General features: G+C 37.5%; 1 protein-coding gene across 7 annotated transcripts in view; it reads right to left on the bottom strand.

Moving 5' to 3' along the window:
• The window catches only part of FRMPD2 (FERM and PDZ domain containing 2), a 306,604-nt gene that overhangs the window by 206,453 nt on the left and 84,975 nt on the right, over window positions 1-15,176 (bottom strand). For all 7 annotated transcript variants that reach the window (XR_011971421.1, XR_011971422.1, XM_072627697.1 and 4 more), the window contains exons 17-19: window positions 9,451-9,548; window positions 3,345-3,437; window positions 128-235 (exon numbers count right to left, since the gene is read on the bottom strand). Coding sequence is in view for 5 of the 7 variants with exons in the window: in XM_072627697.1 (XP_072483798.1) it covers window positions 128-235; window positions 3,345-3,437; window positions 9,451-9,548 (299 nt within the window). In the remaining 2 variants the exon portion in view is untranslated. The remainder of the gene's footprint in view (window positions 1-127; window positions 236-3,344; window positions 3,438-9,450; window positions 9,549-15,176) is intronic.

The raw sequence follows: 15,176 nt of genomic DNA, 5'->3' as shown, positions 1-15,176 counted from the left end.
CTTGACACAAACAAAATCCTATCACTTCTCTAGCAAGTATTTTACAGTAACAAAATATGATCTCCTTTGACATTCTCAAAAACCTCTTATAACACATTGGTAACTAAATGAAAAATGCAAGATTTACCTGGCTTGATCTTTTTTGCTCTCTCAGCAGGTCCCCCGGGTATAATGGAAGCAATAAAGATTCCGAGGTCCAATTTGCCCACATTTTCACTTCCAATGATAACAAACCCTGCAATAGGAGACAATATTTAGGGACACGCAGGCTGCAGGACAGTATTATGGCTGACAGACTATGGCTTCCATAAGGTAGGGGTAATGATCAGTTTAGATGAAACAACAAAAGAGATGAGCAGGAAAATTTCAAAGCACAGCTCAAACAAGAAAATGAAGTAAATGTCCCCCAAAATTAACTTGGGCAGGGAGTGATGTCCTACTGATGACCCTCTGCAGTGTGTTAGGCAATCAGAAGGAGAATAAAAGGATTTGCAGTGAAACAATTCAAACCCAGTTTCTCAGAATTTCATTTTCAGAATAGAAGAGGAAGAGGAGGAGAAAGAGAAGGAGGAGAAGGAGAAGGGGGAGGTGGAAGGAAGAGGAGGAGGAGGAGGAGGAGGAGGAGGAGGAGGAGGAGGAGGAGAAGAAGAAGAAGAAGAAGAAGAAGAAGAAGAAGAAGAAGAAGAAGAAGAAGAAGAAGAAGAAGAAGAAGTATGGTGTGGGGGGCAGTGTGATGGACTTAGAGTTAGGAATAGGTGGGTTCAAATCATTACTCTTGATATTTGCTAACTATGTGACCAGGGATCAGTCATCCAACATGTCTGAGCTTCAAGTAACTCTCGAAATCAACACATTTTAGATGGGTTGCTTTATAAAGGAACTTAGAAAAAAACTCAGAAATGTGCACATGTGGGAAATTGAGTAAGATGAGGAGAGAGGTTATGATCTTTTCATCATTAAAACATTAAATATAAAATTAGTTAAGAAGCCTAAATAGAACAAAAATCAAAAGATTATCAAATAACAAAAATATATTTTATACTGGCTTATGTATCTTAAAAATGCCAATTTCAAAGTTGTCAGCATGACTTAGTAACGTAATAACAATGATATTCAGAGGAAGGAAGCAATCTGATGTAATGGATAGAGTGCAGGACTTAGAATCCCAAATGCCTATGTTCAAATCCTCCCTCTGACACTCACCAGCTATGACCTTGGGTAAGTCACTTCATATTTTAGGGCCTCAAGGAAAGTCCCTAGGATTTACCTAGTAAAGCATAGGTAGGTTATGATCTTCCTCACACTGAGACAACCCTGTGAGGTAGGCAAGGAGGGTATTATTATTCCCATGTTAACAAATGGAAACTGAAGTTCAGAGTGTTTGAATGACTTGATCAGTGTCACTTAATTAGTAAGCAGTAGCACCAAGAACTCTGTTTGATTCTTGTTTCCAGTTGTTTCCATGGCCAAATACTGCTACAAAAATCTAAGCTGGGTTATTTCTAATGTTTCGCAATCCTCAGCTCTGTCTGCTTTTGCATACTCTGCTCATTCCTCACAACAACCTTTCCCAGTGTTTTATTTATATTTCCCCCAATCACCATGACTGAGAAGATGAAGACTCTATGGCCAAACGAGCTTTAGTTCCCCTGTCCTCAAGTCTCCAAGCAGTTCTCAGAATCATCACCCGTTTTCTCTCTTCCTTCCTTCCTCCCTTCTTTCCTTGTCCTCTTTTTCCTTCTTTCTTTCTTTATTCTTTTCATTTTTCTTTCTATTTATTCTTTCTTTTTTCCTTTTCTTCTTTTTCTTCATTACTGCTTCCTTCCTCCCTTCTTTACTTTCTTCCTTCTTTCCTTCATTTACTTCTTTCTTTCCTCCCTTTTTTCTCCTCTTAATTCCTTCTTCTTTCCTGCCTGCCTCCTTTTTTCTTTCTTTACTTACATTTTTCTTTACTTCTCTCTTTCCTTAATTTCTTTCTTATTTGCTTTCTTTCTTCCCTCCCTTCCTTTTTTCCCTTTAATTCCTTCCTCCACCCTTTCCTTCTCTTCTGCCTTTTTCATTCTTTCCTTCCTCTCTTTTTTCTTTCCCCTTCCTTTTTCCTTTTCTTCTTCCTTCTCTTTCTCCTTCTTTCTTTCCCTCTCTCTCTTCTCTTCTTGACTGCTTTCCTTTCTGTCCACAGGTTGAATTCTCATGCCTCACTAAGGCTTAATTCTCATTCACCATATGTGCTTTCATTCTATTCATTACCCCTTTCTCTAGGACTTGGATCTGATAGGAAAGCTTTCAATTTCATGCATACTCATCCTCTCTCATCACTGGTTTCTTCCCATCTACCTACAACCATTACTAGGTCTCCTCAATTCTTAGAATAAAAATTAAAATCCTTTCTTTGGCCTATCCATCTACTATTCTATCTCTCTGTTTCCCTTAACTGCTCAATTTGAGAGGATGAGGGTGGGGAGTCTTTCTCCTTCACTTGTATTTTCTCTCTACCCACCCTCTCCTTGGTTCCTGGCTATCAGACTTCCCCCATTACTTCACTGAAATTGCACTCTCTCAGGTGAGCTATGACTTGTTAATTATCAAATTTAATGGATTTTTTTTCTCTTGTCATCTTTCTTGACCTCCCTGAAGGTTGGAAGAATGTTAACTGTCCGCTCCTTCACTCCCAGCAGATACTTCCCCTCAGATTCAAAGAACACTTCCTTGCTTTTTCTAATATTTCAATAACATCCTCTCTTTTTTTCTTGATAGATCTTCTTACTTTTCCAACATCCTTTAATGTGTGTTTACCCCCTTGTCTTTCTCACTAAACTTAAGCTTCATGAGGATAGATATCCTACCTTATTCAAGTAATATCCTTCTCTTGGAACTCATTACATTGTTTTGTATATAATAAATGTTCCACAAGAGTCTGATGAACTGTGACCATTGGACAAAAAATGTCCATGACAGGAATCCTTAGCCTTAGTCTATGAGCATGTTTTTTAAAAAACATTTTGATAACTGTATTTCACTATAACTGGTTTACTTTGCAAGGCCATATATTTTGTATGATGCATTTAAAAACACTGCTCTGAGAAGAGGCCTATAGGCCTCACCAGACTACCAAAGGATTTCTGACACAAAACAAGATGCTTTAGGGCCACATAAAGAGAAGGGGGGAAGGCAAATAGGAGTAGTCTAGAAAAGGAATGAATCACATTGAGAGAGTTGTAAAACATCAAAAGAGACAACTACATTTACCCAATAGGAAAGTTCACCCATGCTCACCTATAAATACTAGATCTCCACATATTTTGGAGGAAATGTTAGATCACGCATGCTCAAGCAACATTACTTACCAAAACCATGCTCTGGGTCTCTTTTTAGAGTCACACAAATGATTTCTCGCTCTAATCCAGTTAGATAATTTTCTCTTTGGGGATTTTGTGACCCTGAAGGGACAAAAACAACGGAACAAATGATTTGAAGTCAAGATACATGATGGTGGTGTTTAATCTGAAGAAGGAAAGAGTTGGTTGGGACATCTTTACAATGTTCAAATAAATGATCATGTGATCATGGGAACTTTAGAGCTGGAAAGGAGCTTCAAGAACATTTAGTCCAAGCGCCTCATTTTATAGATAAGAAAACTCAGGACTAGAGAGATGAAGGGTTTTGTCCACAGTCACAATAATAATCCTAGTAAAGTTAGGACTTAAACCCAATTCATCTTGAGGAGATGTCACGTGGGAGAGGAGATGAACTTGCTCTGCTTGGCCCCATAGAATAAAAATAAGGGCAATGGGTAAAACTTGTAGGGAGGTGGCTTGTGGCTCAATGTAAGAAATAACTTCCTAATAATAGTAGCTTCATAAAAATGGGTTGAGCTGTCAGAAAAGAGTGCGTTGCCCATTACTGGAGGTTTTCAAGTATAGAATGGAGGATATTATAGAAAGCATTCACGCTTCATGTACCTGAGCTCCGAGGACCCTTCCAAGACTAAGCTCGCTCTCTGTCTCTCTGTCTCTCTGTCTGTCTGTCTGTCTGTCTCTCTCTCTATCTCTGTCTGTCTCTATCTCTGTCTGTCTCTCTCTCTCTATCTGTCTGTCTGTCTCTCTCTCTGAGTCTGTCTCTCTCTGTCTCTGTCGCTCTCTGACTACGTGTATGTCTCTGTCTCTATCTGTCTCTGTCTCTTTCTCCCCCTACTTTCCCACCCCAAAAACAGAAGAAATGATAAAGTCTTGATTTGGTTTGATGATACTATTTTTCTACAAAAGATTGAAGAACTGATATGGAGAACTATCATTCTGAACCTGATTCTGATAACTGATGAATATTTAGTAGAAATGATAAGACCCTTGGGAGAAACTGTTTGCTCCATGTTAAAATCTGTAAAGGAAAAAAAGACTGGAAGTATTCTGACCCAAACCCTAGATTTGAGGAGAACAGATTTCAAAGTTCAGATAAATAACAATGGTGATGCCATGACCTACCAGGATATTCACCTAAAATGAAGAGGAAGTTCTCAAACTGAAATTCTAACAACATAAACACCAATTATTACAATAAAGAAGAAAATGGAAAACTACCTTAAAAATGAATATGTATACACCAGGAATTTATTAACCAACTTTGATTTGCAAAAGACACATAAAGAAGATGAGAGCACAGTGTTGAAAAATCCTTTAAGAACTGCAGCAATAAGGTAGGCAGAGCTGAGATGGCAAGGCAAAGGGAAGAAATATAAAACTCCTCCAAATATATCTAGAAAATGCTCCAGACTAAATCCTGATCAGGAAATCAAAGAAAAAAATCACAATTAGTTTTGTTAGGTGTTTTATTAGGTCAGACCATCATAAAGAGAAGAGGAGGAGGAGAAAGAAGAGGAAGGGAAAGAAGGAAGGAAGGAAGGAAGGAAAGAAGGAAGGAAGGAAGGAAGAAAGGAAGGAAGGAAGGAAGGGGAGAGGAGAGAGGAGACAGACAGACAGCATAAGATCTGACTGAAAAAGAACATGCTGAGCATTTCATTGCAAGTGAGAAGATGTGCACCAGGACAAGAACAGGTCCCAGATTCAGCACAGATGGGTCTAAACTTATGCAAGGTAGAGGAACAGCTGCAAACTGGAAGCTCTGTTTCTCACTGCCCAGTTTTAGGTGACAGATCCAGGACTCACTGAGAAGGAAACCTGTGCCTAGGAGAGGCATTCCAGATTGAAGAGAGTAGGCCCTAAGTGAAAGCAGAAGCAAGTTCAAAAACAGGTGGCACCTGTGTGGCTTGAATCCCAGGACTGCATCAGACATTGATTCCAGCTTCCAGCCCACTTGGAAGCCTAAAGAAGAATAACCAGAACAGGAATTCCAGACCAAGGTGAGTATACAGTTCTGCCCAGGTGGCTGATAGTGGCTGAGTCCAATGGAACTCCAAATGGGGCAAGCTCACAGGCATGTTGCTCACACCTTTTTATTTGGATCAAGAACTCAGAGATCGTTCTAAGGGAGCACCAGTCAGACTTGAGCTCAACTACAAAATCAATACCCCACCAAAGCAGCAACAGGAGCAGCCCAAACCTTCTTTCCTAAAGAGTGTAAAGCCTGGCTCCAACATAAATTCAGAGATCAAGAACTGGACTAGAACTATGAGCAAATGAATAAACAAATATCCCACCATTGAAAGTTCTTATGGGAACAGAGACACTCAAGCCATATGCCCAAAGGAATAGAAATACTACAAAACATCCACAAGCCAAACATAAAAGGAAAACACAGCTTGGGCACAAGTTCAAATGCAATTCCTGGAAGAGAGGAAACAAAACTTTTCAAAAGAATTTTAAAATAAGCCTTTTTTTATAAATGAAAAACAAAGACAGAGGGAAATAAATGAGAGCTACAGAAGAATTGAAAAAGGAATTAATAGCTTGGCACAAGAGATACAAAACTTTGCCCAAGCAACGAACTCCCTGAAAATTAGAATGGACTAAATAGAATATAATGATTCCATTAAACAACAAGAGATGTTAGAATAGTCAAAAGAGTAAAGAAATAAAAGAAAAGAAAATGCATCTCGTAGCAAAAACAATGAACCATAAAAACAGATTGAGGAGAGATCATTTAAGAATCGCTGGACTATTTGAAAGTCATGACCAAGAAAGAGCATGGATATAACATTTCAATAAATCACAAAACCACCTAGATTTTTTTAGAACAAGAGGGGAAAATGGAAATAGAAAATATCTATCAGTCACTTCCTGAAATAAATTCCAGAATGAAAACGCTGAAGAACATTATACCTAAACTCAGAGCTTATAGGTCAAAGGAAAAATACCTCAAGCTACCAGAAAGAGTATTTGAAGTTCTGATGAGTCACATTTAAGATCATATATGATACTACTATAAAGAAATGAAGAGCTTGTACTATAATGATTCCAAAAGGCAAAGGATATAAACTCAAAAGCAAGAATAATTTGACCATCATAACTAAATGTAATTCGGGATGTGGAGGTAGGGTGACAGCAGTGGTCTTTTAATGAAATAGAGAACTTTCTAGCACTCCTAGTGAGAACACCAGATCTGCATAGAAATTTTGAATGACAAATACAATAATAGTCAAGAGAAATGTATAAAGGAAAACATAAGCAAATAATCATAAGTAACCTAACAAGGATTAACTGTTTACGATATAATATGGGAGTTTTATGCATGTGACTGCTCTGACCTTAATCATCATCAGGGATCACAGAAGACAGAAGATCTGGAAGAATTTCTGTTATAATGATCTTAAAAGAAGAATAGAAAGGGAGGGAAGAGAGAGAAAAGTTGGAGGAAATTATCTCACTTAATCAGGGTGTACAAGTAGAAACACAACCAATGAGGAAGGGGTGGAGGGAATGGGTTACACTTGAGCCTCACTCTTATCTGAACTGGTTAAGAGGGAAGAATATTTACATATATATATATGTGTGTGTGTGTGTGTGTGTGTGTGTGTGTGTGTGTATATATATATATATATATATATGGAGAGAGAGAGACAGAGAGAGACGTGTATACAGAAATGCATTTCATAAAAGAGGGAAACAAGAGAGAAAGGAGAGAAAGGGAGGAGGATAAGAAGGAAGGTAGATAAACAGTGACATTTGTCCTAAGCAAAACAAACTCTAAAGGTGTACAAAATTGTTTATAGCAGTTCTTTATGTGGTGGCAAAAAATCAGAAATTGAGAGCATGCACGTCAGTTGGGGTAAGCTGAATATGTTAGGCCATGTAAATGTAATGGAACACTACTGTGCTGTAAGAAAGGATGAAGCCAATGGTTTCCGAGAAATCTGGAAAAACAAACGAACTGATGCAAAGTGAAGTAGGCATAAATGAGAAAATAATTTGTACAAATTTAGCAATATTATAAAAACAATTTTGAAAGACTTGGGAACTCTACTCAATGTAATGGATAACTATGATTCCAGAGTTCTGAGAATGAAATATGCTCTCTACCTCCTGATAAAGAAGTGAAGGACAAAGTGCAGAATTACGTGTGTGTGTGTGTGTGTGTGTGTGTGTATGTGTGTATTACGAATGTGGATACTGGACATGATCAACGCAGGAATTTGTTTTGCTTGAATATACATGTTTGCAAGAAGATTTTTGTAGTCATTTCTCAGTTGGGGTGGGTGGTTGAAGGAGAGAAGTTTTGCTAATTGAAAAAAATTAAATTTAATGAAGAATATCAAAAGCACTAAAGCTCAGAATAAGCAGAGCCTGGTAATGAATGCTAAACACAACAGAAATGACTTTGTTGAGTCATGTTAGGAATGAGAAGATCAAAGCAGAGACAGAAGATGGATAGATGAGATGATAGTAATGGACATTGGAGGAAAGGCCAAACAACTCTTCTTTTCCTTTGATTTTCTCTACTGAGGAGAAAGATAGAACACAAATGGTTAACAAGGAATCAAAACCCAAAATAAGTGACCAGGAGGCCAGATAGCACCTAGCTACTCTCAATGAATTCAAGACATCAAACCTGAAGGAGGGGGTTCAATAGAGATACCTCCTTTCCTACCTGGATGGACTACTTTGGGACTTTTCCTAACTCCTCCACTATGTCATAGGAACCTTGTCATTGGGAAAACCTCACCTTCCATCAAGATCTCATCAGTCTTGGTATTCACATCTCATCGCTCCCCTCTGCGTCTCCGATTGCCGGGTAGAACCATAAAATCTAACTCTTCTGTTTAAAAATCAGAACATCTTTTCATTTCCCACCCAGCTGCACTATTTTGATTCTTCTCTGAATTCCCCACCATGGCGTTACTTTCACCTTCAGATAACTTCTCCTCCCTCCTCTCCACCTTTCTTTTCAGCTGCATGCTAGCTTCCTCCATTAGATTATAAATCCTTTGAGGGTAAGGGCTATCGTTTTTGTTGTTGCAATTGTATTCTCAGCCTTTAGCACAGTTTCTGCTCCTCTTATTGAGTCAATTAATAAATGTTTATTAACTAGTGCCTAATGATTACTTGTAACTGGCAATCACAGAGCTACTGGCATGACAGGTTAGAGAAATACTCTCTACGTTCTAGTTATAGATTTCAGCAACTTCTGACAAAATCTCTCAAGGTATAATTGTGAACAAGATGGAGAAGAATGAGTTAGGTGACCGCTGTCGCGTAGATTCAGAACAACTAAAATAATTGGATGTGATTTCTGTATTCAAGTATTCAAAGGGCTGTCATAGGGAGGAAGGATGTGACTTTTCTGAAAGGCATAAGAAATTAGGACTAGAAGTCATGATCATGAGAGGAGGGAAGCTATGATGAGGTAATTTTATGATTAAGGTAATAAAAAAAAACTTCCTAATATAATTAAAGCTTTTCAAAAGTGAAGTGGTCCAGTTTAGGGATGAAGGGATAGAGTTGTTTCTCCTCTTCAGTGATGGTATAAAAGATGTGACTGAAGAATCTCTTTTTGAAGATTCCTGTTCAAACTCAGATTGAGCCAGACAAGCCCTAATGTTCCTGCCAACTCAGATCCAGTGATTCTGAAAGTAAAAATAAGTTTAAATTCAAAATAGATTATGCAGTTATCAAAATGATGGATGTGTTTTTGGATGTGCATGTATTTTGTAATCGTCATGGTTCCACTTTGGGGTTATGCCTCTTCCCTGCAGGGTCAGCTTTGTCATTCATTGTTCTGAACCATGACACTAGGAGCTTTTCAAAGGAACTCTTCAAACTCCTGGGCTGTCAAAAAAAGGAATTTCACACTCTCTAGGCACAATCTATCATGACAGCTTAAGGGAAGGAAGCTGAAATTTCTCCCAACCATGAGGGGTTTAAAAAAAATAAAATTAGCAAACACCATCTGGGAATTTAAAATTCATTAATCTAGAGACAATAGTTAAAAGGCTGAAAATGTAGTTCTCTCTGAACCAAAACCCAGTCTTTTCTGTTCAGTACTTGGCCTTCACATACTTACCAGTGACAATATTCTGTGCCAGCTGAGCTGGCAGGCACATCCTTTGGTTTTCAGTTATATAAGAACATGTCTCTGAATGTGACCATCCAAAAAAAGCACTGCAATAAGAAAGGAGACCACAAGATGTGAAACTTTTACAGGAAAGTCCTTGGTATTTCTAATTGTGAAATTGGGAGCTGTGCCTAATGAGGGTGAGAAGTTGATTTCTCCCCTCCATAATTAAAAACATTTTTTCAAAATTAAAAACAATAAAAAATGCCAGTCACTATCATTCAGGGTTAGCCTAAACAAATTAGAATGAACACTAAACCAAACCTTTTTTTCTTAAGATAGTAATTATCAAACTTGGAGAAAAGGGAGGAAATTGATTGGATTGATCAAAAGCTTAACAAAATGCCCATGATCAACTGATACCCTTTTATTTCTTAGCCTCTCTAAACATTTTTTTGGCCTGTATAATATATACCCCAAATCAGCAAGTTGATAGCTAAATCTATTTCTTATTTTTCACCCTCAACAGCTTTGAATTACCTAAAAAGAATGCTTGCTTCCTGTAACTATTAAGGAATTAAAATCATGGAACAATCATACAATGTAGAGACTGAGACAGGTGTACAATGACCTAATTCAATTATATTAAGGTGAGAAAAGTCACAGAGTATTTTTTCAAGCCCTTTAACATATGCATCCAGAGGCCAAAATAGTAAAAATCATATTGAGTTTTGAGACAACCCATGTAGCATGTTGACCACTGATGATTTCTAGCCTAAAACTTAAATGCCTTATATGCAGAACCCACAACAAGAACCAAATATTTCCTTACACGGAAAGGTAGCCTCAAGGGTAGAATGGGCTTTTTTTCAATCATATTACTATTTAACTTGTCCCTTCCCCACCAATCCTCTCAAAGACTTCTTGCATGATAGGTAGACCCATTGTTTTGGTTGGTGGAGGATGAAAACAGACACACACTATGGGCAATTGCAGATGTATTATTGTCTGCGTTGTTGGAGAGATTATGTACATCAATAAAATCATTTATAAATATTAGAATTTACAAAAAGCTTTAAGATCTGCAAAGAACTTTACATATATTATCTCATTTGATCCTCACAACAATCTTGTGAGACAAATAATATTATTAACTGAATTTTACAGATAAGGAAACAATCTAAAAAAGATTAAATAGCCTGCCCAGGATCATACATTTAAATGTACGAGGCAGACTTGAACTCAGGCCTTCCTGAATCAAATTTCATCACTCTATTCACTGCACTACATAGCTACCCTTACTTCAGATGCACTGGAATAATTAAGTATTCTTATTTAATAGAGGCTGTTAGATTTTTTTTTTTTAGCTAAAAAGAGAGCTCCGAAAAATATGTTACATTATCTCCACAGTGGTGGTAGAGAGGTCATATAGTAAATAGAAATCAGAAAGAACTGAATTCAAATTCTGCCTCAGATACTATTTGGGTGACTCTGAGCAAGTTAATCTCTTTCAGCCTTAATTTATTCCTCTGTAAAATAGAGAATGAGAATAGTACCTACTTCATAGGGCTATTATAAGGATTAAATGGGAGGTATATAAAGAGCTCTATAAATCTTAGTATATCATTATCTAACAATCAAGAACAAGCCTAACAAATGTGAAATCACATCCCCCTTTTGGTGAAGTCTGATCCATGGAAAAGGGCAATGTGATATAAACATATATATATATTTTACTAGACTCAGATTAAGGAAAATTTTGGTTCAAAGCCCTGCTCCAAAACTTACAACATTTTATGGCTCTCTAGGGCAGCTAGGTAATACAGTGGATAGAGTGCCCAGGCTGGAGTCAGAAACACTCATTTTCCTGACTTCAAATCTGACTGCAGACACACACTAACTGTGTGACCCTGGGCAAGTCATTTAACCCTGTTTGTCTCCGTTTCTACATCTGTAGAATGAGCTGGAGAAGAAAATGGCAAACTCCTACAGTATTCTTGTCAAGAAAACCTCAAATAGGATGAAGAAGAGTTGGACTTGACTGAAAAAATGCAATAACAATGGCTCTCTAACAATGAAGTCCAAACTCTTAAGCATAACAATGGATACTATCCATTATCTGGACCCAACCTACCTTTCAAGCCAAATCTTTCCCAATATAAAATCTCTACTTAAGATAAACTGGTGTGCTTGACATCACCTGAACATTATTTGCAAATTCCCAACTCTGCTTTCATTCCAGATATTCTATCTGCCTGCAATGCCCTTTCCTCATTTCTACCTGCCAAAATCCTCCTGAGCTTTCTAACTAAAATGCCACATTTTCCCCAAAGCTTCCACTGATTATACCAACCAGAAGTAAGTGTTCTCTCCTCTGAATTCCTATGGTATTTTGTGTTGTCTATATCACTTCTCATATCCTCTCTTATATCACAGTTATTTGTTTTTGTATTTTACCTCCCCTGCTAAAGTACAAACTCTGGGAGGGCAGGAATTACATTTAATTTATCTCTGGTTTCCAACTCAACACCTCACACACAGTAGATGTTCAAGGATTGTTTCCTGAATGTTCCTTAAGATGAATGCTAATCTCCATTTGACTCTCACTATGTCTCCAAAAGGAAGGCCATATCCTTTCTGATGAATCCGGTTATACAAGGCCCAGAGGATAGGTGGGAATGTCAGGGGCTCTCTACATTTCAAGGTACCAACTAGTAAACAGTGGTTTCAGTTAGTTGAATAATATTCTTATTCACTGAAATTGTTAATATGCCTGCCATCCATTCAGGAGATGATTAATTCATCTATACAACTTACCTATCAATTTGCCAGCTGACATTTATATATTTGAAAGATCTTATAGAATTGGCGAACATTCCCCTTTACCTGTGCTACTTCTCAAGGCTTTAATTCCACATTAATGAGCAGTGAGAAGAAATTGCTTTTAAGCATTAGAACCCGGGATATCAGAGCATCTGCTCTAGGGAGACATTGCATAATCCCAATGTATGTGGTTTCTTATTATTTCCAGTATCTATAGAGAAAACAGGAAGGGGTTCAGGGTTCTGCCAGAGAGAAAGAAAAGAAGACAGAAACAGAAAGAAAAGAGGAAAGGGTAAGGGAAGGGAGGGAAAGGGAAGGAAAACAGCCAGACCCAAAGAATAGTCATTAAAGATTCACTGTCACCACAAAAAGAGGTCTCCAGCAGCATATCCCAGGGATCTTAGCTTAGTTGTATAGCATGCAGTATTTTTATCAATGACCTGGATAAAGGGATAGAGGGCATGTTTATCATATTTGTAGATGTCACAAATCTGAAAGAGATAAGTAGGACACAGTATGACAAAGTCAGAATTCAAAACATCATGGTAAGCTAGAACTTGGTAGGTCAAATATAAAATGAAATGTGACCTCACAACCTCACAAAAACAAGATTGGGAGGAAAAAACTAGCTAGTAATTTATTTAAAAAAAAAAAAACCAATATTCTTGGGGATTTAGCATACTGCCAGCTCCATGTGAGTCAACAGTGTGATATGTCAGACAAAAACACTAATGTGGACTCAGGATGAAGTAAGAAAAATATAATTTCCAGGACAAAGGTGATAATCCTGTTGTATTTGTCCACATCAAACTGCACCCAGAGTATTGTGTTCAGTTACAGGGGCCCTATTTTGGAAGGACATTGGTAAGCTGGAGAGCATCCAGAAGAGGGTAATTGGAATGATAAAAGCACTTGAGTTCATTCCACGTGAGGATGAATTAGAGAAAGGGGTCTTAACTTGGGTTATATGGACCCAGGTTCATGGACAGATGTCAGGGAGTATGAATTTGGAAAATTACAATTTTATTTTCAGTTACTTCTAACTGAAATGCAGAATTTCCTTCAATTATTTAAAAACATTATTCTGAGAAAGGGTTCACAACATTCACCAAACTGCCAAAGGAGCCCATGACACACAAAAAGTTAAGAATCTCTGAGTTAGAGAAACTGGGAATATTTAGCCTGGAAAAAAGAGAAGAGTTGAGGGGAATCCAGTTATAACTGTCTCCCTGCATTTGAAGAGTTGGTTGCATGATGAGGATGTTTGGCCTAAAGAAGAAACAGCTTTGCAAAACGGAGCCATGGTAGTTATCTTTAAGCATTTGATGGGCTGTCATGGAGAGGAGGTATCCCATACTCATAGGGCAAAAAGTTATCTCATAGTCACATGAGTCAATTCAGCTGAGCTGCTTCAAGTATCTTGGCAAGCACCAACTTCCTAATTAAAAACGGAGATGAAGCCTGCTCTATATGAACCTGACACGAGCATTCAGCACATGAACTATCTTCCTATAGCATGTATCTGGAAGGTGATGAAGATATTCCCAAGATTCATCAGATCTGACAAGAACTACCCATATCTGCAGATTCATTGGGAATAAAGGGCAAGAAAATGAGAAAAGAGAGGGAGAAATAGGGAACAGTTGACTAAGTAAAATGGTATTGAAGAACAGGATTCAGTTTTCTATGTGTGGCTTAAGACACAAAAATAGCAAGGTCTTTGCCAGAGATAGAATACATCTAACAAGGACCAGAAAGAACATATTTACCTAAAGAACAGTTAATCTGCTCATGGGAAATATAAACTAAAAGTGGAGAGGGAGGGAGAAAACTGCTGGCAGTCTCTTTACTAAAAGTAGAGTAGTTGATAAATTCTTCACTTCATTTTTAGATTGTAGTAGAAGCAGTGAAAGGAGTTGATATTCTGAATCCAGTTTTAACCAATTAGGAAAAAATTGGTTGTCTTCTCTCTTACAATGTCAATTCTTTAAGAACAGGGATTGTTGAGGTGTTTTTTTTTGGAGGGGGTCAATTGTGAGTGTTTTCATTTTTAATATTTTATTTTCCCCCAACTGCATGTAAAAATAATGTTTATTTCTTTTATTTTGAGTTCCAAATTCTTTCCCTCCCTTCCCTCCCCCTTCCCTAAGATGTCAAACAAGTTGACATAGATTATACATGTACAATCATGTAAAAATATTTCCATATTAGTCATCCTGTGGAAGAAAACTGGAACAAAAAAAGAATAATAAAAAAGGAAAGTGAAAAATTGTATACTTTGGTCTGTATTCAGATGCCATGGGTTCTTTCTCTGGAGACAGATAGCATTTTTCATCATGAGTCCTTTGGGATTGTCTTGAATCATTATATTGCTGAGAATAGGTAAGTCATTCACATGTGTTCATCATACAATATTACTGTTACAGTGTACAACATTCTCCTGGTTCTTCTCACTTCACTCTCCATCAGCAAGTCTTTGCAGGTTTTTCTGAAATCAGCCTGTTCATCATTTCTTATAGCACAATATTACTCCATCACAGTCACATACCAAAACTTGTTCAACCATTCCTTGATTGATGGGCATCCTCTCAATTTCCAATTCTTTGCCACCCAGAAAGAGCTTCTATAAATGCCATTGTATATAAATGAGTTTTTCTCTCTTTATAAAAAAATCTCTTTGGTTTACAGACCTAGTAGTGGTATTGCTAGATAAAAAGGTATGTATACTTTTATAGTCCTTTGGGTATGGTTAAGAGCAGGCAGAGGTGTTAAATTCATTGTATTTATGTCCTTAGTACCAAGTATGGTTCCTGGAACATAGCAGCAGTTTAATAAATGCTTGTTGATTCAGGAACCTTCTAAGAAAGAGAGACTGAAGCAAAACTCATGACTCATTTCCAATTACCAATTCA

The sequence above is a fragment of the Notamacropus eugenii genome, chromosome 1 (assembly GCF_028372415.1).
Source record: "Notamacropus eugenii isolate mMacEug1 chromosome 1, mMacEug1.pri_v2, whole genome shotgun sequence".
Classification (NCBI taxonomy): Eukaryota; Metazoa; Chordata; class Mammalia; order Diprotodontia; family Macropodidae; genus Notamacropus; species Notamacropus eugenii.
This window is presented reverse-complemented; position numbering and strand designations above follow the sequence as displayed.